The following is a 27,249-nucleotide window of genomic DNA, read 5'->3' on the forward strand; positions in this document are numbered from 1 at the left end:
ACTCTATTTTTTTCTTTTGTTGTTAATTCCGGAGAACAAACTTGCAAATAACACCGCTTTTCTCCGATCTACCTCCGAAAGCAGCACCTCCAATTCACATTCTGTTCAAAGTTTCTCTTTTTGCTTGCTTTTGCCATTGCTTTTTCGTTGGGTTTTGCCATTAGCATAGTCATTAGCATATTCGTACGGGGGAGGAGGCAGGGAGGGGTTTTGTGCTCGTGCATGTTGCGCTCAGTTTCACGTTCATTCGGATGTACAAAAGAATATGCGTGAGACTCGGCGTACGCAGTGTTTCATACATCTGAATTTTTTTCTGCGTACGCACATTTACAGCTTTGTGTGTACGCAATGTTTTAGTAAGATTTCCACGCAAGTCTTCGTACATGAGGCCCCTGGTGGTCCACTAGGCATGTGGTTGAGAAACACTAGTGTCCAGTATATTCATAAGTGTTAAGGGTATCTGACTCTATTCTTTAATTGTGACTTCTGCATTTGGTGTGAACCCAGCTGTGTTGTCCAACCAGAAAAGAGAAAACAGCACACGCTGATGTCATGAGACAAAAACTCTGGTTTTACTGGCCACATGACCACACTGTACGTGGAGTTTTGGAAAATCTTTACTTTGGCCTGAGTTTTTTATAAACTTTCGGTTTCAGTCATCTGATAGTGAGCTTTTGTGTGGAGAAACAGCCAAACATGTTGAGAAAAAAACTGCGGTTTTGAAAATACTCGTGTTAATGTGGACAGGACCTTGGATATGTCCAGTTTCATCTGCAATGCATCCCAGACCACTTCCTGAAGTGGTTTGAGCGATTAGATTCATATACGTTGCTAATCTGTTTCAGGGCGCACTCAGATTAGGTACAGTTGCCTTAAACGATCCCAAAGCGTGATTGTCCCCCATCCCCTCTCTCTCTCGGCCTGCACTCACATTGCATTTTTACCTACCGGACCTGAGCATGCTTACATCATCAATGATGCGACTGTTCAGTTTAACAGTAAAAGAAGCGGTATTTGGGGAAAAAATATTCTAGACTAAAAATTCATAATCAAAAATCTAAAATATTTGAACAATCAAATATTCTAGTCCAGCCCTGTTAGCACAACCATTACCGTTAAAGGGTCACGAAACACCAAAACACATTTTTTGAGCTGTTGACAGTCGTATATGTGTCCCACACTGCTAAAAACACTATTAAGACACCTATATTTCACTAAAAAGTGTAAATTGGTTGTTTTTGCGTTATTTCAAGCAAATTCGTACTTCTGGTTTGAAACGAATTTTTGAAGCTGCGTCACGGTCATGACATAATAGCCTGTATTCCAGCGTGCAGACTGGGCGTCTGTGCCAGAGTGTGTCGTATTACGTCTTACAGTGTGATGCATTAATGCATGAGTAAGGCTTGGTTCAAACCAATCAGCGCGCTCTATTGTGCAACTTCATTAATATTCATTACTGTGTTTACACGACATAGACGCCACGTTGTGTTGGCAAAACAAGCGTGAAGTGTTGCTTTTATAGTTTGCTGCCGTTAAGTTTCGTTTTCATTTTCTCTCTGTGAGAGCTCAGACTCACGTGTGGATTAACAGTGTACGCGACGCTCGACAACAATAACTTACGTGTCTAAGGAGGAACATTGTTTACCTGAGAGCTGTTCTTATCTGCAAACGCTGAGATCTGTAATTGCTTGTAGTATTCTCTTCATAAAGACGCGGCTCTAGTTGCTGGTGATTGTCCTGTCTCTACAGATTTGGTAAGTGAGCGAGCAGTGCTCTTTGTTTAATCAGTTTGTTCGTATCGAACTAAGTTAACTATTGCACCGTAACATGTTAGCACCACAACCAAACTCTAACCTCGTGTAGGGTTTTTAACTGCATTTTGTGACCGGAATAACACACGCGGCTTTCTGACACTACCTGCCGTGTGCATCTAAGTTTCCGGGAAATGCGGAGTTTTTTTTTTTCTCTCATTCGCCGTGCGGTATCAAACATTACATGAAAAATACACGCTTAGAGCAGCTCCTCTAATCAAATATCTCTTTTGTCGCGAGGGACATGAATGAATTCCCTGAATGAAAGAGCAAAACTGCAGTTAAAGTCCACCATTTAATAATCTGGCAAATAATTACACTACAGATGTCCATGTAGGTTAAACACCATCACTTTCTACTGTGTGTGTGTATTTTGACTGAAACTTGCGCGTGCCCAAATAGACACTCCCACACCATCCCTCTTTAGTTCCTCCGACACTCCCCCCTAAACAGAGCTGGACACGCCCACTTTTCCTGACTTTTTCCAAAGTAGAGGTGTGCAAACACCCTGCTGAAACGAGGTTTCATGGCCCTTTAAGGCCGGGACACACCAAGCTGATATTTGGCCATTGGGCTTCTTCAGTCTGGCTGGTTGGTTTTGGTGTGTTCCGCATGTCGCCTCTCGTCGGGTTAATGGTGGAGCTCATTAGTGCCCGATTCAGCATTTAGAATCAACGTCGGCGGAAGAGAGCACTCTTGATGGGTCATTCAGCAACGAATCTGAGCGTGAGTGTGACATAGTATCACAAAACTGTAGGGTTAAACAGATTTTACAACACTGCAGATACTATTTTATAATGCTGACATACATTTGAAATTATTTTACATTATTATTCTTATTAAGTAAATAGAGATGATTATTATTATTAATATTACTAGTTTATTTGTTACAAACTTTTTCAAAAAATAAAAGAATGTAAAAGCAAACATAAGTCAGATGTGTATTGTAAATTTTTAGTACAAAGTAAATGTAATTATCTAATAATTTTTTTTTTCAGTAGACTAATATTGTTAGCATATTTTCAATGATAAAAATGGCATTTCTATTTTAACATATCATTTTGATTGATCCCGCAAACACTCCTTTCTGCCACTGTTTGCTCACATTTCCAAGGGTGCCAATTTAAGTGGAATGCACTGTATACAGTACATGTGAACCTTGGACTTTGTGCTAACTTGTTCCTCATAGTTTTTATAACGTAACACTTTGGAGAGCTTGCACCGTCGCCAGGTCACCTCATCCTCCAGTGTTCTTTAGTCTGTCTGTTGCTGTGTGTCTAGATGTTCAGACCCTGGAGGAGCTGAGTTTATGCGTGCTGTCCCGACTGGAGGAAGTGGTAAAGGAAAAGCGTCACTGGAGGGAGATCATCGAAGCCCACGTGCAGCTGCTCAGAGACTTTGCCTTTCAGGAGTGGCTTTGTTCTCAGAGCCTGGAGCATTACTATCACACGTGAGTTCACATGCACATCATCGCACCTACCTGAACTGTTCATCTACATTCTAGCAGGTAGGGATGGCTTCATACATTGCAAGAAATGCATTTCTTACTTTGTAGTTTGAGTGTTTGTCTCGTTTCTATGTCAAAATCCTTTAATTGAGAAGCATTTTCTAGACGAGTAATGCATTTTTCAGAAATAATAAGTCAAAATTGAGTTTTTCCTTAAAACAAGCAAAATAATCTAGTTTTCGCTTTAAAATAGGATTAATTTGCTTACCTCATTGACTATTTTTACGATAAAAAGAATGCTCTTAATTATTACTTATAATTTCTGACAAAAAGACAATATTTGTTGCTTATCTAGAAAATAACAATGTGACCATGTTGATTATAACTATAGTGACGTCTGAAACGTCTCAAAATAGTTCCGCTATAGGAGAAACCATCAAAACCAATTTACTTACCTTTTTAAATTGATTAAAAAATGTACATTTTGCAGCCCTGTGGATAATTTTATACAATCATTTAAGCGGCTTTTAAGGAACCCACAATTCTAACGCTCACACCATCTTATGTTACTATAAGTATTATTTTGCTTATCAACTCTTGTCCCGGATACATCAGGTTCTGCAAGTCTGTAGGTCATACGAGCAGTCAAAACCAGCAGAGAACTGGAGCACTGGACCCGCGATCACATATTCAGTAGGGCTGTGCAATTAATCGAAAATCCGAATTCGATTTTGGCTTTTAACGATTTTGAAAAACCAAAACCAACTTGTGTCAGTCAGAAGCATGCGGCCGGTCTGCATTCTGTCTCATTCGCACACTGAGACGAGCAGAGGAGTGCAGACATCTAAAGTCATCTTAATGTGAGCACTTTAATGGTCAAATAGGTGTCAAAACGTGGTGATTAGGGATTATTCATATTAACCCTCATTTGTGTAATAAACAAACGAGTTGAGAATCAAAAGACACGTGAAAGAGAAACCATTAAAGTGACCGCGCAATATTCCTGCTGCCGCCTGTTTTATCATTAACCAAACAATGAGATAATCCCTCACTAATCTTGACTGAAGGATTTTTGTAGAGTGTTTTTCTTAGGGTGAAGATGCTTAAAGCACAGTTTGTTTCATATTTTTATTCTATTCTATTTATATCTCTTTCCTTTGCAGGGTGGAAAATAACTGTGTATATATACAGTTGAAGTCAGAATTATTAGCCCTCCTGAATATTAGCAACCCTTTTCCTCCAATTTCTGTTTAATGAAAATAAGTTTTTTTTTTTTACTTAATTCTGAACATAATAGTTTTGATATTTCATTTCTAATTACTGATTTCTTTTATCTTTCCTTTGATGACAGTACATAATATTTTACTAGATGTTTTTTAAAATACAAGCATTCAGATTAAAGTGCAATTCAAGGGCTTAACTAGGGTAATTAGGCAAGTCATTGTATAACAGTAGTTTCTTCTGCAGACAATCAAAAATATATTTCTTAAGGGGACTACTATTGACCTTAAAATGGGTTTCAAAATATTTAAACTTGCTTTTATTCTAGCTAAAATAAATCAAATAAGCCTTTCTCCAGGAGAAAAAAATATTAGAAGAAATACTGTTAAAATTCCTTGCTTTGTTAAACATCATTTGGGAAACATTTATTTAAAAAAAAAAGCGCTAATCAGTTTGACTACAACTAATAATCGTTTTTTAAATGATCTTGATTACAATTACGACCAAAATAATCGTGATTATGATTTTTTTCAAAATCGAGCAGCCCTAATATTCTGCACAAATTATGTTTTAAATGAAAATATTGTTATTAAACCAATCAAATAGTGAACACATAGTACTTTATTATTTATTTCTTGACTCGTAAACATCATATAAGGTGTCCACAGGTCTTTAAAAACCCTTAAATTAACTCCAATATTATCTTGTAGGTTTCATTTCAAACAGGTATTCATTTAATATAAACTTACTCAACTACTCCTATAAATGGCCCAACACCCATTCAATCACTAACAATCCATCGCAATAGAACTTTGAACAATTTTTAACTCCATTCACCAGATATTCCTTAAAATAACATTGTCGTGGACACACATTTAGTTTGTTATAGTTTTAAAATGTGTCATTTTGAAAAAAAAAGACACATTTTTGAAAAAAAGTACCTGTATACAACTAGTTTGCTTGTTTTGACACATTATTTTAAAAATGTGGCTCAGAAATAACTAAATTAGAATTTATTTGATGAAGCAAGTAAAATTCTAATCTATGGCCCAAACAGGCCAGTAGAAAAAAATCCTTAGTGTTTACCACTAAATCTGAAATTTTGTTCATAATATTCTTAAAAATGTCTTAAAGTCTTAAATTTGACTTTAAACCTGCAGAAACCATGATCATAATAGCCATAATCAGTGTTGGAAAAGTTACTTTATTAATGCATTTGAACAATGAGTTACTCCTCAAAAAAGTAACTAGTTACTTTTTTTATGGTAAGTAATGCGATACGTTACTTTTGAGTTAGTTTTGCATTACTTTTTCTGACCTGGCTGAGGCTTGATCTCTTTCAGAACTTGCATGGGGGTTCTCCTTTTCTTTTCTTTTTTTAAATACAGCACTCTACAATTAACAGCACACTGTATAACCTTCATTTACCTTAAAAAACTCATCAAAAAATGAATGTAGGATAATGTTATCTTCTGAGAGTTTCCTGATCCCAGTGCTATACAACCTGTATATGCAGATTAATGAAAGTTTAAAGAAATGCATTTGCTACTTTTGGTCTTATTAGTGAAGTAAAACTACTGCTCATTTAGATAATCCTCTTTTCCTTTTCCTCCAAGTGTTTAAAATAACGAGAACATTTCCATTGCAGAAATGTCCGATTCTGCCATCTTCCTTTCTCTCTGTTCCTGCGTATTCTCATTGCATGCGGAATTCAACGTGACTACGTTCTTTTTATTTAGCAATTTATTTTTTACATGTTTTAAAAAGTAACTTAAATATTATTGTTTACTTTTTAAAAGTAATGCGTTACTTTATTCGTTACTTACAGCCCATTTACATGGGGTTTCAGCGTCAATGCTTGACTAAAGGCGTGTCTGAAATTAGGCTAACGCGATCATCATAGCAGCGTCAGCCAATGAAATTCAGTCAGCAATAGGCCACTGTCTAACTGGTGTATTTGCATACAGCGATCTGATTGGCTGAAGCTTCCATCAGCGCTTAAAAAGTTGAGCTGGTCCCAACTTCTGCTGCAAGCAACACCTCTGAAGCGACGCCGACGGATGCACAATGCAGTTTGGCAATGCCTGACGGCCCCTATTCAAAGTGAATGGGAAGCGTTGATGCTGACGCCCTGTGCGAATGGAGCGTTAGAAAAGTAATATTATGACGTAACTCGCGTTACTTGTAATGCATTACTCCCAACACTGGACATAATACATTAACTTATGACTAGGCATTTTTTCGTATATTACCAATGTTACTTGTATTGATAACAGCTGGCACTCACCAATACCATCACAGCCACAGGTTGAACATCACTGGGTTATAAATGTCAGAGAACATCAGGAGCGTCTTGAGTGAATATATAATGGCTCTTGTTCTTTGTGTTTTGGCAGTTTGAAGACTTTGGGATGCACTAATTTGGATGATCTAGCCCAGTTTGACAGCCAACTTCAGCTCTCTCTGGCAGCGTGGGGCTATTACTACGAGGATTACATCAAACTGTCCACAGGCGTTAGGGTTCTCCAGGCTTCAAAGGGAAGCAGAGATCAAGATTACGAGGTCCAGCTGGTGCACAGCCTTGCTGAGAGGAGGCTGAATGAGAAGTGGTCTTTCGGTATGGGTTTTACTGTTGAAGTTACCTTTATTTCAAATTGAGGATAGGGCTGGGTGAGCTATCACTTTAAAGATTAGTGCTGAAACTGCATACAGATTAATCATAATTATCATATTCATATTATATCAATATATTTAGAGATGTGTGGGACAGTTCACAAAATCATCCATTCGGTTTGTATCACTGTTCTGTGGTTTGATTAAGGTTTGGTTTTTGGTTTGATTAAGTTTACATTGTAAAAAAAAAAAATCCCTATTGTAATACTTAGAGCAGGGGTTCTCAACTGGTTTGGCAATGGGACCCACATTTTTACATGGCCATCAAGCCGCAACCCAAATGTTTAGGAACTATAATACAATTTTACAAATTATAATTAATTTGTATTTATTTGTTACCATACACAAGTAGTGACAGATAAACCATAAGAACATCACCAAGACTCACAAATAAACAATATTGTATTGCTGTCCTTCAACAAAATGCATTAAATTATGGAAATATTACGTTAAGTAAAAACGACAAATACTGTAAACAGTGGTTAGGGAAAGGAAATGTTTAGTTACCATAAACTAAACAGTTAATAAAGCATGTTGTCTGGTTTCTAAATGTCGTTTTAATTTAGAAGGTCTCGTGCTCTCTTGTGAGAGCACCTCACTGCTTATGACACACTGAGGCTTTGAGTCTTTTTTTTGTCATCAATATATGTGAATCCATACTTTACATATTTGGGGGCGTACTTGCGATTTAATATATTTGTTGCTTTAATTAAATGATATTTCACATGTCAAACGGTAGGGTTGCCGTGCACGCATTTCAAAATAAAAGTCAAAATAAGTAAAAAATTTAACTTTTGTTGTTTTTTTTGACCACACACTCTGCGACCCACTGAAAGTGTTAGTGGGTCGCGACCCACCAGTTGAGAAACACTGACTTAGACCATACATCAGCATAAAATACATAGCCTTATAATCTACCATTCACAGCAGAGGTCTCAAACTGCTGGCCCCCTTCTCCTCCCTTCGGCCTGCAACTGATGTGAAAAATATAATGGCATACGGCCCCCCAAAATCGTGATAAGAACAAAACGGTTAATTTTTATTTATTTATTTTTATTATTATTATTTTTTTCATGACCCATCCCTAGTCATAGAGTAGTGAACAAAGTATTTTCTATTTTTTTTTTTTAAAGTTCTTGATTTGTTCTGGACTTGAACGCTAAATATTTGCTTGGTTATTTTGGAAGCTTCATTTGAATAGGAGAGCGAGCCTGCCCTCATGACTCAGCATCAGTGCCTGACCTAACTGATGCTCTCGTGTTGAACAATACATTTGAAAAGCTTGCAAAAAACTGCAGTATCAGCTTACATTGTAATGCAATACTGTGCAAAAGTCAAAGCCACCACCAGCTCTGGTGTTTTAGCAAACACAACAAGGATGTTGTAGGATACAAACAGAAAGTACAAGAAATATGTGCACAAAATTGAAACATTTTGTATTTATTGTGACTTCCTTAGACACTGAGCACACTCTAACCCTAACCCTTACTCTTTTGGGGAGACGTATACCAGGTTTTTTTTTTAGCAGATCTCCAAGTTTGCTTTAGATTTGAGTGTTTTATCAGCTGTGTTTCTCTCCAAATGTGATTTCACTGTTCTAGTGGAGGCCAAGAGATTGTTATAGACAGTTTTGAGGGATGTAAACAGTAACAATGGCCCTTTTGTATTTCCTCTTAGGAAATTTTTTATTTAACATTAAAAATTTACATTTTTAATTTCCATAGCTTCTGTTAATCCAAAAAAGTCCACATATTGATAAATAATGTTAAGATATGATTAAATTGCCTCTTGATACAGTTACGTCCCATTCACACGGGGCTTCAGCGTTAACGCTTGATTGAAGGCGTGTCTGAAGTTGAGGCTGACGTGATCGTCATAGCAGCCTCAGCCAATGAAATTCAGTCAGCAATAGGCCACTGTCTAGCTGGTGCATTTGCATAAAGCGATCTGATTGGCTGACGCTTCTGTCGGCGCTTGAAAAGTTGAGCTAGTCCCAACTTCTGTAGTGAGCAACGCCTCTGAAGCAACGCCAACGGATCCACAATGCAGTTCGGCAACGCCTGATGTCACCCTTTCAAAGTCAATAGGAAGCGTTGACGCTGACGCCCAGTGTGAATGGGCCGTTATGAAATAGTTTGACAACAAGCAGGAAGTGTTTATGGGCCAATAACATAGCGACATTAAAATGGTTTATATATGGTCAATATACCATTGCTAAATGTCTAATGGTAGGCCAAATACTTTTTTCCCCTGTAAAGTGAACTTGCATGTAAATTAATCAAGTTGAAAAAAACATTACGTTTTGACGTGCTTGAATTTACTCCACACTGAAATGCATTTACAGACTCGTGTACACACTTTATTTCTACTTGTTGTGTTTCTATGGTTTTATTTGATATGAAATGTTCTGCCTGTTGCAACAGAGAGCTGAAAATATAAGAGTAAAATGATTTCATAATAATAGTAACAATCATGTCAATTGTTTTTAATTTTGTACATTTTTATTGTGTGTCTCACCTTACAGCAGGAGCTCTGATCTTTGGCTGTACCATTGCCCTGTGCTTTCTGATAAGGGACCTCATGTTTTACGTGATTGGTGAGTCACCATTAAGTTTCAAGATTATGTCATATACACAATATTTTTAGTTTATTTATAACAAGTAGGGCTGGGCAATTTTTTTTCTTTTTTCGATTAATATGAATTTTAAGACAATGCGCTTTGGTTCACTCTCTGTATGAAGCAGGAAGCACACCAGAAGCGCCTCTCGGCGACGCACCGCGCAGCACCATGCAGTGCCATGGATTTTAGAATTCTAAACAGGTTTCTATACACACATCGGCGCCGCCAGCCATGATTCACGAAGCAGTTCATATTTCAGCCGCGCCTCAGAGCGCCATCTGTTTAGTTTCATGTTAAACATCATGCGAATGTACGCGTTTGGTGTATGATAGTTTAAACTGTCATGTGCGCGCCGTGTCGCGGCGCTTCTGGTGTATGACCTGCTTGACTGCCTGTTAAAGCGTGAAGTCATGTAGGATTTTACTCGTTGCATTAGTCTGAGTCACGTCTGTGTGGATTGTCAAGACACATTCCCTCATCAAGTCGATAAACTCTATCTCAACATGTATGAAGGACGTAAAAACCTGCCATGAGAAAAAACGTGCCGATCTTTTGGTTTGAACACAAGCAGAGGTGAGGGACTGTAGCAGTGAAAATGAAAGTACCCGCCCCCATGACGGCATTTAGCGGACCTAGTTGAAAGCCAGACAGATCAGGCAGCATAATACAGAGAGAGAGCTGCGAAGCGCATCAAATGATCGATATTTAAAAGGGGAAAAAAGAAAAAAGATTAAATATATTGTTTTATATTAGACACACATCTGGTGCTTGTATTTGCTCCTGCTATACGTCCACAACTTCACACATTGGGTTAAATTAGGCTTTACAGTTTCCATGTTTAGTCCTTTACTTCCACTGTATCTTTTTAAGAAAAAGGCAGCAGCATTACAACCAGTCATTCAATCAGAAGAGGACAAAGCCAAAGCCAAGCTGACAGCCAATCTTTCCTAGACTCAGCAAAACTTGCAAAAATATCTCTGTATTCCTGCAAGTGCAGTATTTACACAAATATTTCTTATTTAAATCTTCAGCAACGCTATTTAACTCGTGAATTTGTTTTACATTTATTTACACCTTGACCAATTTATGTATGGCATGGCCATTAAAAATACACTGTTCCCTAACCAGATGGTTTTTCGAGTTACTTTTAAAGAGAATGTTACTTCAGTCATGTTGTTGTAATGTTTTGAGAAGACTAGTAACACAATAAAAAAAAAATCGAAATCAAAATCGTGAATCGGTCAAACTTTATAAAAAACCTAGATTTTTTTTTTGCCAAATCGCCCAGCCCTAATAACAAGCAGTGAAAAGTTAATCATATGTTCTGTAGATTGTGCTGTTTATTATTTATAAAATACACAGTAAATAAAGCAAATAATAGGACTGTACTAACTGAATCAAAACATCTGATAAATAAAGGACAATATACAATGAGATTATGAGGAGAAGTTTTTTAAAGTCTCAGTTTTGGCCATCAGACTATGGAAGTGCTTGCTAGATGGCAGGGTGAATAGATTTTTACCAAGGTGATTGGAGGCCTTGATTATTTTTGGGGCTCTGCTGTTCTGGCACCATTCATTTAACCTCATTTAGGTATGCATTCTCATTGTATGGATGTGAGACTCAGAATCACAATATTATCTGCAAATATGATATTGAAGATGGAGCTTTGAGAGTACATGCAGTTGTGTGTAGGAAGAGCAGGGGTCTCAGGACTCAGCCCCGTGGGGCTTCTACATTCAGGATGATTTGGTTAGAGGTAAACTGATCTAATTTTACTAGTACCTAAGGTCTGCAGGTGAGTAATAGTTATAATAATTTCTTACATTTATATAGCACTTGTCTTTTTGTTTTTTTTTGTTAGTTGTGTACTAACATATACTAACGTTCATTTCTTTAGGTGGAATAACTGTTTCCATCATCGCATTCGTCTTTACCATCAAGTTTCTGTGCGAGCTTGCTGCTCGTGTGGTCAGCTTCTTACAGAATGATGACCCTGCCCGACATGGAGACCGCAGTATTTACGACTATGTGCGGGGTAATTATTTGGACCCACGCTCCTGCAAAGTCTCCTGGGACTGGAAAGAGCCACAGGAAGTGGGTCAAACCATGAGTTTCCGAGTGCAGGTAGCCAATCACAAGATTTTATCAGAAAATATTTGACGAGCTAACTCAAAATTTATATTGGTAGCACATTGGGTGCTCTATGAAGCTTCGTTAAAATGACTAGAGATTTTGGCAGCATCAGAAAGGTTTTACATATGAATTTGAAAGTTGGTAAAGTAATTTCTATATTGTATGAATGTGAGTTATATGAATAGAATTCGAATGTGCTACATCTACCAGTTGCGTTGCTTCACTCCCTTTAAGAATTCTCTCATGTGGGATTGCATCGCGTTCATTAGATGCACACCACAGAACCTCGCCTCAAGTAAAATCTCATCTCGCCTACTGTTTTTCCGATAACTATGAATTCAGACCTGCTATTCTGCTCACATACTATTTTTCACATAAAGCCTTTGTGTATTGATTGGATATTTTGAAATGTTCTCTCAGCTTTTCTACAAAAATGGCCAGCCGTTTCCTGCACACAGACCTGTGGGACTGAGGGTGAACATCACTCACATAGAGCTGGCCTTAGAAGTCCCTGTTACCCAGGAGGTCCTTCAAGAGCCTGAGTCTAATGTCGTCAAAGTGGCCTTCACTGTGCGGAAGGCTGGACGCTATGAGGTAGCTGTCAAACTCGGAGGACTGAATGTGGCCTACAGTCCTTACTACAAGATATTTCAACCAGGTACAATGCAACTGCCTTACTGACGCACTTTACACAATTACCATAGTTCTTGAAATTGTTACACCGTTGGTTCAAAAGATTATGACCAGTGTTGAGGAAAGTTACTTTTTAGAATAGTGCATTACTATTTTGAGTTACTCCCCCAAAAAAGTAGCTAGTTGCGTTTATGGAAAGTAATGCGTTAAATTACTTTTGAGTTACTTTTGGGTTACTTTTCTTTGGCTAAAGCCTGGTTTATACTTCTGCGTCAAGTGACCGGCGTAACCTACGGCGCATGCAGCGCACGTAGCCGTGCATTTATACTTCTACGCGCTTTCTTTGTAGGTCTACATTAACACTTCCGAAACGTTAGTTGGCAGTGAGGTGTAAATGTTCCTCTGTTTCGAGTTTCTTCGCTGGTGTTTTGCTTTTCCTGAACACTTCCTGAATGTACAAGTGGCTCAAACTCGCTCATTTTGAGGCAGGAACTGGCGTTCGTGCAACAACTTTAACTATGAGGTAAACACAAAACAAAACTTTCCACCCGTAGCTCCTTCACGGGACTCCACACTTGTAAAAAATCGCTCCATCGGCTCTCGGTGACACTCAGACTCATCAGCGATAGCAAGCCGACCAATCACAGAGCTTGCTCTACACGTCGATGCGATGTAGTTACATTTTTTGAGAGGTGCACGTCAGCGACGGCCACGGCGTAGGGCTATTCGGCAATGCGTAGGCTGCGTCGAAGCATACGCGTGCGCTTGATGCAGAAGTATAAATCAGCCTTTAGGTTTGATCTCTTTCAGAACTTGCAGGTGTTTTTTTTGCCTTTTTATAGAAAAGCTCTGCATTTAACCTACATCTTAATTTTTCTTTAAAAATAAAATAAAAATAAAATAACTATTTTGAGAATATTTTGAGAATACAGCGCTCTACGTGCTGTATATACAGATTAATGACAGCATGTAAAGTAATGTGTTTGAAACTTTTAAATGTTTTGTGTTATTAGTTAAGTAAATTCACTGTCCATTGAGATGAAGACTGCAGTAAAGCCGGAGTACTAACATGAAATAGTTTATATTAAGGCAAAAACAGATTGTAAACCTTTAAAATTAACGATAGTGATATTGCACGCATATCAGCCTGTTGTTGATGACCCTTAAAACCAAAATACGACCCTTTTTAGTGTATAATAGGGGCTCAATAAGCTGTGCGATGCAACAAAACAAAAAAAAAACAACAACAACAACAACAAAAAGACATAAACATATGCAGATGATACCTGACAAGAGTTATATACAGTTGAAGTCAGAATTATTAGCCCCCTTTTGATTTTTTTTTTTTTTTTCGTTTTTTAATTTTTCCCAAATGGTGTTTATCAGAGCAAGGAAATTTTCACAGTATGTCTAATACTATTTTTTTTCTTCTTGAGAGTCTCATTTGTTTTAATTTGGCTAGAATAAAAGCAGTTTTTAATTTTTTAAAACCCAATTTTGAGACAAAATTATTAGCCCCTCTAAGCTAATTATTTTTTCGATAGTCTACAGAACAAACCATCAATATAGAATAACTTGCCTAATTACCCTAACCTGCCTAGTTAACCTAATTAACCTAGTTAAGCCTTTAAATGTCACTTTAAGCTGTATAGAAGTGTCTAGAAAAATATCAAGTAAAATATTATTTACTGTCATCATGGCAAAGATAAAATAAATCAGTTATTAGAAATAGGTTTTTAAAACTATTATGCTTAGAAATGTGCTGAAACAATCTTCCCTCCATTAAACAGAAATTGGGGCGCTTAAAAATAAACAGGGTCGCTAAATAATTCAGGGGGGCTAATAATTCTGACATCGACTGTATATGTGTTGCAGGTACAGTGGTCCCATCCAAAACAAAGATAGCCTACCACTTTTCAACACTGGTGCTGACTTACGGCCAGCAGCACACGCTGCAGATCGAGCCTCGGGATGAGTACGGCAACCCCACCAGCAACTCCGTCTCACTCGTAGATGAGGTCAACTACAGCGTGCATGTCCATCCAGTAAGCACACTCAGTACTTAGAATTTCAATTTGCTCAATATAGAGGTTTATTTTTATGCATTAGGCATTGATGAAACTGCGGGATTTGCTGTATTATCCGTTCAGATCTCTTTTAACTGTTCCTACAGTTGGGCACAGTGGAGGAGGAGAGCTCAGAGGACTTCTACAGCACGTCAGTGTCCGCAAACAAGCCTCAATGTCAAGTTTTGATGAGGCTTACTTTCAAGAAGAAAGGCTGCTTTAGAGCCTGCATCTCGTACAGGGACCAGCCCCTCAGAAACGGGGAGTTTGACATCATTGTACTCAGCGGTGAGTTAAACTTAGTGTTCTTATGTCGTCCCACAATGGCTTCTTTTCAGAGCTTTGACTGCACAAAGATGAAATAGACTCTTCACATGTCTGGGTTTCTCAGCAGCGGAAATCGTCACAGTTGCTTAAACTTAAAATCCAGTGAATGAGAGAATATAAAAAATTGATTTTTTACAATCCAAACTGGATCAAATAATAAAAGAAGAACTCCATCATAATGTAATCAAGGCTTTCAGACAAAGGGAAAAAAAGTATGGGAGAGTGATAACAGCAGGCAACATGTACCGTCCTGCCTTATAGATGCTGCATTAGAAACATCTAATGCTGTGTTCACACCAGACGCGGAACACGCGGATACATCGCGCTATTCGCACGTAAATAGCCGCGTGAACATTTGAGGTTACTCACTTCATTCGCGCGTCAAACCCCGCTTCATTCGCGTGTCAAATTCACTTCAGAACAGACGCAGATTCGCGTGATGGGCAGGGCTTCTGTCTGCCCGATGACTGTAGCTTCATAGCTAACGGGCTAACATGGATTTTATGAAGAAAATAACAGTGTTCATGTGCTTTATGAAGGATGATAAACAGCGTCGATACGTTTAGAGCCGTGTCTGAGTCCACTACATCCTTTCAGAGGTGCATACAGCTCTTTAAGCTCATACACTCCTCCAGAAACTGAACCTGGCTGATGGAGGTTTTCAGCGGTGCTTCTGACTGAGCCCAGCCCAGTTTGATGAACTTCTTGTCGGTGTCTGCTGGGGGATTTCCCCTGGGACACCGACAACAGGCGTTACGTCACAATCACGCCCCCACAAGAGCAAGCTCCTCATTGGTTAACGCGGCGCGAATGTCCGCTGAAGTTCAGATTTTCAAATGCGAGTGATTCGCGCGAAACGCGTATTAAGCGCGTCAAACGCGCAAAACGCTTAATTCGCGCCATGCGCACCGCGTAATTCTCGTCATTCGCGCCGCGCCATTCGCGCGTATCGCGCCGCAGGATATCTATTCGCGCGTTTGCAATGACTTAACATGTGAATCACTTGCGCTTGATGCGCGTGCCGTGTCTGGTGTGAACGCAGCATTACACGTGGTTATTAATTTTTGTAATTTTATGTAAAGATGGTAAAATACAAAGTACAGCTTTATAAATGTTCATGTTTTATTAATCAAAAACGTTGGAAGTTTCAAGCATTTAATATGCTGATGACCTTTAAACGCACCTTTGGAACGGGTCCGTTGATTTTGTGCACATAAAGAGCTGCCCATAATGGCCATCTTTTTCAATTTCTTCTGTAACCATTATTATTAATTTGGCCAAAGCCAAATTAGTTAGGTTGGTGCTTCCGTCTTTTCTCTTTTAGTTTCCATTAGTACATCATTTGTTAATATGCAAATGTGTAGCCGGCAGCTAGCTCTTTGCAACTCTCACATGGTCACCCACTGAAGCTAAGCAGGGCTGTGCCCGGTCAGTACCTGGATGGGAGACCACATGGGAAAGCTTGGTTGCTGCCAAAAGTGGTTGGTGAGGCCAGCAGGGGGCACCCAACCTGAGGTCTGTGTGGGTCCTGATGCCCCAGTATAGCATCGCGGACTCTATACTGCTCAGTGAGCGCCGTCTTTTGGATGAGACGTTAAACCAAGGTCCTGACCAGGTGGTCGTTAAAAATCCCAGGATGTCCTTCGAAAAAGAGTAGGGGTTTAACCCCTGGCCAGATTTGCCCACGGGCCTCTGTGCATCATGGCCTTCTAACCATCCCCAAATCACAATTGGCTTCATCACTTCATCACTGGCTTCATCTCCTCTCCACCAATCTGCTAGTGTGTGGTGTGCGGTCTGGCGCAATATGGCTGCCGTCGTGTGTTCCAGGTGGAAGGATGCGAACGGACAGAAACAGCAGATACAGCAGCTGTGAATATCATAGAGCTGGCCGGCCATCTAAGCTGAGTGATCGGGGGAGAAGGGCCTTAGTCACGGTGGTGATCAATAACCCGATGATCACTCTGTCTGAGCTTCAGCGTTCTTCTGTGGAGAGAGGAGAACCTTACAGAAGGACAACCATCTGTGCAGCAATCCACCAATCAGGCCTGTATGGTAGAGTGGCCAGACGGAAGCCACTCCCCGCCTGGAATTTACCAAAAGGCGTCTGAAGTACTCTCAGACAATAGGAAGCAAAATTCCTTGTTCTGATGATACTAAAATTGAACTCTTTGGAGTGAATTCCAGGTGTTATGTTTAGAGAAAACCAGGCAGCCCTCATCACCAGGCTAATACCATCCCTACAGTGAAGCATGGTGTTGGCAGCATCATGCTGTGGAGATGTTTTTCAGCAGCTGGAACTGGAAGACTAGTCAGGATAGAGGGAAAGATGAATGCAGCAATGTACAGAGACATCCTGAATGAAGACCTGCTTCAGAGTGCTCTTGACCTCAGACTGGGGCGACGGTTCATCTTTCAGCAGGACAATGACCCAAAGCACACCGCCAAAATATCAATAGAGTGGCTTCACAACAACTCGGTGAATGTCCTTGAGTGGTCCAGCCAGAGCCCAGACCTAAATCCTATTGAACTTCTCTGGAGAGAATGAAAATGGCTGTACACCGTCACTTCCCATCCAACCTGATAGAGCTTGAGAGGTACTGCAAAGACGAATGGGCAAGAATTCCTAAAGACATATGTGCCAAGCTTTTGGCTTCATATTCAAAAAGACTTGAGGCTGTAATTGCTGCCAAAGGAGCATCAACAAAGTATTGAGCAAAGGCTGTGAATACTGATTTACATCTGATTTTTCAGGTTTTTATTTTTAATAAATTTGCAACAATTTCAAAAACTTTGTTTACGTTGACATTATGGCATATTGTGGGTAGAATTTTGAGGAAATAAATTAATTTAATTCATTTTGGAATAAGGCTGCAACATAAAACATGTGGAAAAATAATTTCTGGATGCACTGTTAAAACTCAGAATGACAGGACGCCCTTGAGTCACACATATGTGTAGCATCCATAAAAATGGAAGCGCATCACTGTAACCTTTTCTACATGTCTTTGTTTATTTAGAAAATGAGAAGAACTGTGTGGAGAAAAACGTGTCTACCCCAGGCATAAGCATCTACTTTGAGGCCTACCTCTACAACATGGGCACTTACAGTAGTTGTCCTTGGCAGATTTTAGCATCTTCTCAACTAGCCCTGCAGAGACGGCCCTCCATGGGTGAAGAGGAGGAGGAGCATGACTCCCCTGTAGAGGGCCAGTCAGAGAAAATCAGGAAACCAAAAAAGGTCTATTGCTACATCTCACCAAAGGTAAATTAAATTAGATTGGGTTAGCGCTGCGTTTCTGTGGATTTAGATTTTTTTTTTTAAGGGAAAAGTCCCAAAAATTAAAATCACCCTATAATTTACTTACCCAGAAGCCGTCCTTGGTTTGTATGACAGGGTCTCCACAGGTCATGGACATTCTGGGATAGCATAGAGTTGTAAAAGGTCTATTCTAGGCAATTAAATCACCAGATTTTTTGCATTTGGTTTAAATCATGGAATATTTGGGATTTTTCTTTGTTGTTTTCATTCATTCATTCATTTTTTTGTCAGCTTAGTCCCTTTATTAATCCGGGGTTGCCACAGCGGAATGAACCGCCAACTTATCCAGCAGGTTTCTACGCAACAAGAGAATAAATGAATGAACAGAATCAGAGTAGTTTTAAATATTATGTGGCTGGGACCACACAGTTCATTTACAGAGGAAGATGATGAACAAGAAAACTAGTTGACTTGGTGTTGCTGTGTAATGATATAGAGCATATTACTGTTACAATGTCACATACTGTACATGTGCCTTATGTTATGTGTCGAATACATTAGTTGTGTAACATGCATTCGGTTACTGCCGTAAGTCAGTGATTTAAGTTTATAATTTAAAAACTAGAATTTTTTTTTTTGTTTGTTTTGTTTACAAAATCACAGATCAGCTTCATACGACATGCTTTACATGTTAGTTTGAAACACAGTTCGCTCTGTGTCAGCCTTTTTAATTTAATAAATTTGTATTTTTGGAGCCTTGGTGTTGCCGCCTTTGATTTACATTTAATTTGCACTTTTTGCGGTTTTGGCTGAGCACCCAATTAAGAGAGATGTGCGTGCTTTTGTACAGTTTTTTCATTACATGTTAGTTTGACAACCGATTTATGCGCTTTTGGATGCTTCAAAATAAAAGTCACCATGCAACACCATTACACAGCATGGAAGAGCCAGAATACATTTTAAAAACTTCTCTGACTGTCTTGTTCTGACAGAAAAGAAAAGCATATAAAAGCATATCCACATTTTTGGTAAACTATTCCTTTAAGGTAGGGATCAGCAATCTCGGTCCTGGAGGGCCGGTGTCCCTGCAGGGTTTAGCTCCAACTTGCCTTAACACACCTGCCTGGATGTTTCAAGTATACCCAGTAACCGTACGTTCACACCGAAAGCGGCGAGAGCGTCAAAGTAGCCGGAAGTCATTCATTTTCAATGAGAGCCGGCGGCGATAGGCGACGATAAGCGGCGAGGAGCAGCGCGTCTTCGCCGGCGTGAGCGTCGAGGAGAGTTGAAATGAAGTCAACTTTATGGTAATGTGCTATGACGCGGTTCGGCGGCAAGCAATCAGAATGAAGACGTCCAACACTTGATAGCAGTTCAGGGAACACAGACCTGTGAACTTTGGTTCCGACCACAGTTGTTCCCAAGGGTTTGATTATTGCGGTCGCCGGATTTCCAATTATTTACAATGTTTTCTTACAGGAACATACATTAAATAAGTTACTGGCGAGTTACTGATGTTCATTAATGTTATATAAATTTATCTTTAAAAAGCGGGAATCTCACGCGATGTGACAGTACAAAACAGTACTGCTGCTTCAGGATATTTCAGACATATGGACACATTTTGGATAAATAGAGCAAAGCCACACCACATGCAACTTGATCTTCCATTGTTGTATGAATTTGATAAGAAGTGCGCAACATTTTCACGCTAAAAACATGTCTTATGCAGGAATGTAACTGATATGCTGCAACGGCTCCTTTAAGTACGAGATCAATGTAGCGAGTTTTGACGCTCTCGCCGCCGGAGCTGAAGGCAGACATCGTTGTCGCCAGGGCGGCCAGAGCGACCTTGGATGCTCTCGCCACTTTCGGTGTGAACGTACGGTAAGACCTTGATTAGCTTCTTCAGGTGTGTTTGATTAGGGTTGGAGCTAAAATCTGCAGGGCTCCGGCCCTCCAGGAACAAGTTTGGTGACCCCTGCTTTAAGGCTTCTTGTCGTTACTCTGAATAACAACTCATTGTATTGTGTTCCAGCAATTTTCTGTGAAGGAGTTTTACCTGAAAATTATTCCTTGGCGCCTGTTCACTTTTCGTGTGTGTCCCGGAACCAAGGTTTGTTTTCTTCAAACTTGATATTTGAGAAGCTGATATTTCCCCCAATTGCTCATGCATGAATTTGAATTGTATTCTTTTATTATTAGTTTACGTACCATGGACCAGACCCTGTTCATAAATACTTAACCCTGGTGGTAGATGATGGGATCCAGCCTCCAGTAGAGCTCAGCTGTAAAGACCGCAACATAATGGCTGCCACCTTTATCCGCTTTCTCCACAAGAACATTGGTTAGTGTTATTATCAGTGATAACTGCCAATTGGTTTGTTCGGTGCCTTTCTACATCGTGTGTCCATCTTATAGGAGGATCAGAGACTTTTCAGGATAAAGTGAACTTTTTTCAAAGGGAGCTAAGGCACATCCACTCCAAGAGACCTCGCACTAAAACTAGCCTGAAAATCAGTCGGCACTCTCTGCTGGAGTCGGTAAGCAAATCTGCCAGATCATTCCTTATGCGCCATATACAACAAGTTACACAACACAACAATGAAGGAGTAAAGGCCTGTTCACTGCAAACACAACAACTATAAAGATAATAATAAAAGTATAGTTCTGAAACTGGCTGGCAGCTAGCTCTCTGCACCTTTCACGTGGTTGTCTGCTAGAGCTGTGAACCTACACTAGTCTCACGGTTCGGTTCGGTTACGATTATCATGCCATCGATTCGGTTCAATTCGATATTACGGTGCATTGACGGTGCTTTCGATACACAGTTTTATATTTTCTTCACATTTTTTGTATTTAAATGTATGAATATATTTATATTTATATACTATTTGTAATACAATTTTGTCATTTAATACAAACAGTCAGAAATATGAACTGTAACTTTAAACAAAACGAGCATTTAGCAAATAATATAATCAAATATAAATATCCTGCTCAATTTCTGATCCTTGTCTAGTTCTACACCCCTTTGATTGGTCACACCCTCAATCAGCTGCGCGCTGCGTTCTTCACAGATAAGTGATACTGATAAGCGGCAGGCGGCAGCGGCGATCTCACAGCTGATGTATGATAGACGTGGTGGAGAAAATTCTGCAGACACGCGCTCGTTTCTGTATGCAAAAGTAACGCTGTAAAACAGCCGAGAAGAGAAGAAGCCACGCCAGCAGGTCAAATGGGCCACTGTGTGTGTGAGAATGAGAGAGAGAGAGAGAGAGACAGAGCTAGAGAGAAAGAGAGAGAAATGGAGTAGGCTACTTGCATTCTCTCGATCTCAGTGAAATAGGGGCTATTGTTGTATATATCAGTGAAAGACTGATCCAGCAAACACACACAGTGAAATTGTGCACAGTTTATGAGTTTTAAGTAGTTAGAGTGTTGTAAATACTCGCGATCGCCTTCCTCGCGTAAATCACGTCAGTAATAACCGGTTATGATTATTACTGAACCGATACCGAATTGTCCGCGTCTGCATCGCAGTGCACCGAAGAAACGATTAATTTTGACACCCCTATTGTCTGCTGAAGCTAAGCAGGGCTGAGCCCAGTCAGTACTCGAATGGGAGACCGCATGAGAAAGCTAGGTTGCTGCTGGAAATGGTGTTAGTGAGACCATTGATGGTGACTCTGCTCAGTGAGCGTCATCTTTCGGATGAGATCTGACTCTTTGTGGTCAAAAAAAATCCTAGGATGTCCTTCGAAAAAGAGTTGGGGTTTAACCCCAGCATCCTGTCCATCATGGCCTTCTAATCACCCCCATATCATCACTCTGGCTGTTTCTCAATTCCAAGAACGCAGAGAACGGACTTGCGTTCTTGTGGAGACCGGTCTTGCCAGGTGTCCTCGGAAGAACGAACTCAGGAGAGCGCGAGGGCAAATAACGCGTCCTTTGAGAAATGACATGCTGCGTTCCTTCTGATGGTCATGTGACCTTCATGCGTTTTAAATGGAAATTACTTAAACATTACAGCATTCATACAACGATTTATTGTTTTCCCCCTCTTCAAAATATATACTTTGCATAAAAACATTATAAATATACTCTGCACAATATAAATAAAACTAATTAAACGAATTTCAGCAAACAAACACCCTTAATGTGTTTATTCCTTTATTAAGATATTCATGGTAATGTTTACTTTCACCGTTTCATTTAGGGAAACTCCTGAGGTAAACAAGGGATATCTCTGAACTTTAATAATAAATCAAATTAAAATGCTGCGCTTCCCACCTCCAGTCGCAATGACTTCTGGGACTTCCATAGCGAGTTCGCTGCTCAAGTCTGCATCTGTGCGTCCTCTATCAAGATCACATCTGGGAAGTTTCACGCGTCCTCCGTACTTGCGGTCTTGAGTATTGGAACTGAACTTAGGCAGCTGATGATGACGTTTCACGAGAACACGAGGACGCAAGACCGCTGAAGAACGCATATTGAGAAACAGCCGTAGTCTCCTCTCCACCAATCAGCTAGTGTGTGGTCTAGCACAATATGGCTGCTGTCGTGTCCTCCAGGCGGATGCTGCTAGGGCTGTGCAATTAATCGAAAATCCGATTTCGATTTTGGCTTTTAACGATTATGAAAAACCATTAATCGAGATAAACGATTATTCCATCACGTACCGCCCCCTTTCCAGTTGTACACGTGTGAAAACTCTTTGCCTCTGCTAACTTTTGCAGCACGGGATGCGCAACATTCATAATTTTAAAAGCGCAAAAGAGCACGTGCTGTTGTGTGTGTGAGCGCGCGCCGTGTCTGGCCTCTTACGCGATCTTAATGTGAGCGCTTTAATGATTAAAAATATAATTATAAAAAATATTATAGGAAATACTGTAAAAAAAAAAAAAAAAACCCTCTGTTAAACATAATTTGGGAAATATTTATATCTAAAAATAAATTCACAGGGCGAGGCAGTGGCGCAGTGGGTAGCACATTCGCCTCACAGCAAGAAGGTCGCTAGGTCGCTGGTTCGAACCTCGGCGTGGAGTTTGCATGTTCTCCCTGCCTTCGCGTGGGTTTCCTCCGGGTACTTCGGTTTCCCCCACAGTCTAAAGACATGCGGTACAGGTGAATTGGGTAGGCTCAATCGTCCATAGTGTATGAGAGTGTGTGTGAATGTGTGTGTGGATCCTTCCCAGAGATGGGTTGTGGCTGGAAGGGCATCCGCTGCGTAAAAACTTGCTGGATAAGTTGGCGGTTCATTCCGCTGTGGCGACCCCGGATTAATAAAGGGACTAAGCCGAAAAGAAAATGAATGATTGAATGAATGAATGAATGAATAAATTTACAGGAGGATGAATAATTTTGACTTCTACTGATAATCGTTTTGAATAATCGTGAATACAATCATGACCAAAATAATCGTGATTGTGATTTTTCCCATAATCGAGCAGCCCTAGATGCTGCACATTGGTGGTGGATGAGGAAGTTGCCGCAAAACTGTGTAAAGTGCTTTGAGTGTTCAGAAAAGCTCTATATAACTGTAATGCTGCGTTCACACCAGATGTGGAAGAAGCGTTTCGCGCGAGTGATTTACATGTCAAGTCAATGCAAAGAAGCGAATAGATATTTTGCGGTGTGATATGAGGGGGCGCGAATGACGCGATTCACACGAATGAAGCGACTCGAGTTGAGCATTTTGCACGATTGAATTAACGCCTGTTTCGCACGAACCGCTCAAGTTGGAAAATCTGAACTTCAGCAAACTTTGCACTACATTAACCAATCAGGAGCTTTCTTTTGTATGGACGTGCTTATGATGTAGCGCCTGTTGTTGGTGTCCAGGGGGGGAAATCCTCCTGCAGACCCTGGACAACAGTTGATCAAACTGGGCTCTGCACAGTCGGAACCATGAATGGGCCTTAAGTGTTTTAATACTTGTAGTCATACAAATCTGTCTCATTAATTTCTTGAATTTTCTTTTATTAAAAGTGATATTTTCTCCACTTTTTAGTCTCTGAAAGCCACACGGAACTTTTCTGTGTCTGACTGGAGCAAGAACTTTGAAGTTGTGTTCCAGGATGAGGAAGGTTGGTTCACCGATTTCGTTTATTTGCCACACTCAGAGGTTGACCAATCATTTTTCTGACATTTAAGCAAATTTCCATAGTTTATTTCTCAACTCACGGAAGCTCATGGAAAAGTCACGTTAATCTGCCAGGTCATCCCTCGAAGACATCATTTTAAATAAATTACAACTGGAATTAATTCTCTCTTTGCTGTGCATCAGTCTTGTAAATCAGGCTCACTGTACAGCGGATCAAGGCCCTGTCCACACAAACGAGTTTTCAAGACCAGTTTATTTTTTTAGCAGTTTGCCTGTTTGTCCACACGAAAACACCGTATCAGGTGATTGAAAAGTAAACTTTCTGAAAACTCTGGCCAGGGTCAGTTTTAATGTCAGCTTGCGTGCTGTTTTCTCCTTTCTGATTGGTCAAACTGGCTGGGTTCATTCCAAATACTGAAAATGTGGTAAAATTGAGGCAAATTCAACACATTTGTGTCACATATTCAGCATCGTTCACATCCCAGGACTGTAATATTCAATTCATCTTTATTTCCATAGCGCTTTTACAAAGTGAATTGTGTCAAAGCAGCTTATTCATTGTTGCTCTTATAGTTGTGTAAATTGCTTCCTTGTCCTCATTTGTAAGTCGCTTTGGATAAAAGCGTCTGCTAAATGACTAAATGTAAATGTAAACATAGAAGTTCTAGCAAATTAAAGTTTTCAGAGTTAACGTTTAGTTTAGTTCGTTTTTCATTGCTGAAAGTCCAAACACTGAAGAGGAAATCCATCGATGCACAGTTCTACAAGTCCTAATATGCCTTTGTTCGGACATTTTCATTGACTTCTATGCAGTGTACTCAATTTTTAAGTCCATGTGAACCAAAAAAATTTTTTATTTTTATTAACCTTTTAACTATTAATTACAAAACACATTGAAACACACCAACAGACAATGCCCATTTATAACAATGCAAAGCTAAATAAATAATAATAATAAAAAATAATAATAAATCAAAAAATGACAAAATAAATAAATAAATAAATAAATAAAAAATAATAACTAAGAAATTATAATTATTATATTAATTAATTAATAAATATAATAAATAATAAAACTACAATATATATATATATATATATACACACACACACACACACACACAAACATTAATGCATACACATACATATATATATATATATATATATATATATTTATATATATATATATATATATATATATATATATATATATATACACACACATATATAAAGATAAAATAATAATAAAATAAAACACATAAATTCAATTATGACATACCATAACTCAAAATACAGCTTAAAGAAACACCAATAAGGTCTAAGTAAGGAATCCAGACTTGATGAAAAGCCTCAGTTGACATATGAATGACACGGGTAAGAAATTCTAAGGGAATCATTTCCCTAATAATATTGTGCCACCCTTTCAAAGATGGGGGTTTGTCACTGACCCAGTTTATCAGTATATTTTTCCTGGCAGCGAAGGCTAAGATGTCAAATAAACGATTACTGAATTTGTCAGGCAAACGTCCAACCGGGAGACCTAAAATTAAAGATAGCGGATCCATCTGTAGCTGAAGTCCGGCTCATGAAAGTAACTACTTTTGCCCAATAAGCTTTTATAACAGGACAATTCCATAATAAATGGGTGTAGTCTCCCACTTCCACCTTACATTTAACACAAAGTGGTGAATTGTTTGAATTAAACTTGCTGCTGAGAAGGGGAGTAACTTGTAATCTATGAACAATTCTAAGTAGAATAGATTTGGCCCTGTTGCAGAGATCTTTTTAGCCCGAGTCCAGATTAGATCCCATTCCTCATCTGTAATGGTCAGCTGAAGCTCCCTCTTCCATATCCTTTTCAGCTCCTGAGTATTCACCTCTACGCATGTACAAAGAGCATTATAAAAGTATGTGACAAAAAAGGGTTTTTATTACCACCTGCTGGTTCGGTGTGCACATAACATGCATAACAGTGTGTTTTTTTAGCCTCTGAAGGGGAAGTTTAAAGTGAAATACTTATTTACATTTTTTTTTAATATGCCTGAAATTACAGATGAATGTAAAATTACAGTATTTAATAAAATGCATTGTTAGTACTCAATATTGGTCAACCTCTATTTATTCTATTTAGGATAAATTCCACAAAACCTGTCTTCAAATACACCCTGTAGATCTTATAAATGACATTATAAAATGAAGCATGTATTTGAACTGATTAGATTGAAGTATTCTGATGTCTGTTTCCAGGAGTAATAAACGGATAGTCTCATCTAATGATTGATTTCTTATGTTTATTAGCTCTCGACTGGGGAGGGCCAAGGCGTGAGTGGTTTGAGCTCGTCTGTAAAGCTCTGTTTGATACCAATAACCAGCTTTTCACACGCTTTAGTGACAACAATCAAGGCCTGGTAAGTCAGAATTAACTAGTTATTTAGTTGTCTGCATGGAGAAAATGGAGGAAAACTGATTATCGGTATTTTTGTGATTATGTTAAAGTATATAAGAGGCGAGGCAGTGGCGCAGTAGGTAGTGCTGTCGCCTAGCATCAAGAAGGTCGCTGGGTCGCTGGTTCGAACATCGGCTCAGTTGGCGTTTCTGTGTGGAGTTTGCATGTTCTCCCTGCCTTCGCGTGGGTTTCCTTATCCGCTGCGTAAAAACTTGCTGGATGAGTTGGCGGTTCATTCTGCTGTGGCGACCCCGGATTAATAAAGGGACTAAGCCGACAAGAAAATGAATGAATAAAGTATATAATAAAGTATGTTACACTTTATTTTATGTATTTCTTTAATTTTGTTTTATTTTCTTTATTTATACATTTTTCGTGTCTTCCAGAGGTGGAATGGAGTGGGCTGGGTTTTCAATTTGTATAGTTCATTTTGCTTGAAATTATAAATACAACCTGAAATCTCACTCAGAGTTTTAAGACATTTTAGGACTAGATTTGATC

The 27,249-nt window shown here is 39.3% G+C and overlaps 1 protein-coding gene across 5 annotated transcripts in view; it reads left to right on the forward strand.

The window, feature by feature from the left end:
* The window catches only part of arel1 (apoptosis resistant E3 ubiquitin protein ligase 1), a 48,188-nt gene that overhangs the window by 7,766 nt on the left and 13,173 nt on the right, over positions 1 to 27,249 (forward strand). For all 5 annotated transcript variants that reach the window (XR_012392915.1, XR_012392916.1, XR_012392917.1 and 2 more), the window contains exons 3-15: positions 3,093 to 3,261; positions 6,876 to 7,096; positions 9,677 to 9,748; positions 11,673 to 11,899; positions 12,329 to 12,566; positions 14,417 to 14,586; positions 14,715 to 14,895; positions 17,955 to 18,199; positions 20,235 to 20,312; positions 20,402 to 20,543; positions 20,618 to 20,739; positions 24,210 to 24,285; positions 26,601 to 26,710. Coding sequence is in view for 1 of the 5 variants with exons in the window: in XM_002663035.8 (XP_002663081.2) it covers positions 3,093 to 3,261; positions 6,876 to 7,096; positions 9,677 to 9,748; positions 11,673 to 11,899; positions 12,329 to 12,566; positions 14,417 to 14,586; positions 14,715 to 14,895; positions 17,955 to 18,199; positions 20,235 to 20,312; positions 20,402 to 20,543; positions 20,618 to 20,739; positions 24,210 to 24,285; positions 26,601 to 26,710 (2,051 nt within the window). In the remaining 4 variants the exon portion in view is untranslated. The remainder of the gene's footprint in view (positions 1 to 3,092; positions 3,262 to 6,875; positions 7,097 to 9,676; positions 9,749 to 11,672; positions 11,900 to 12,328; positions 12,567 to 14,416; positions 14,587 to 14,714; positions 14,896 to 17,954; positions 18,200 to 20,234; positions 20,313 to 20,401; positions 20,544 to 20,617; positions 20,740 to 24,209; positions 24,286 to 26,600; positions 26,711 to 27,249) is intronic.

This window comes from Danio rerio, chromosome 17 (assembly GCF_049306965.1).
Source record: "Danio rerio strain Tuebingen ecotype United States chromosome 17, GRCz12tu, whole genome shotgun sequence".
In the NCBI taxonomy this organism is placed as follows: domain Eukaryota; kingdom Metazoa; phylum Chordata; class Actinopteri; order Cypriniformes; family Danionidae; genus Danio; species Danio rerio.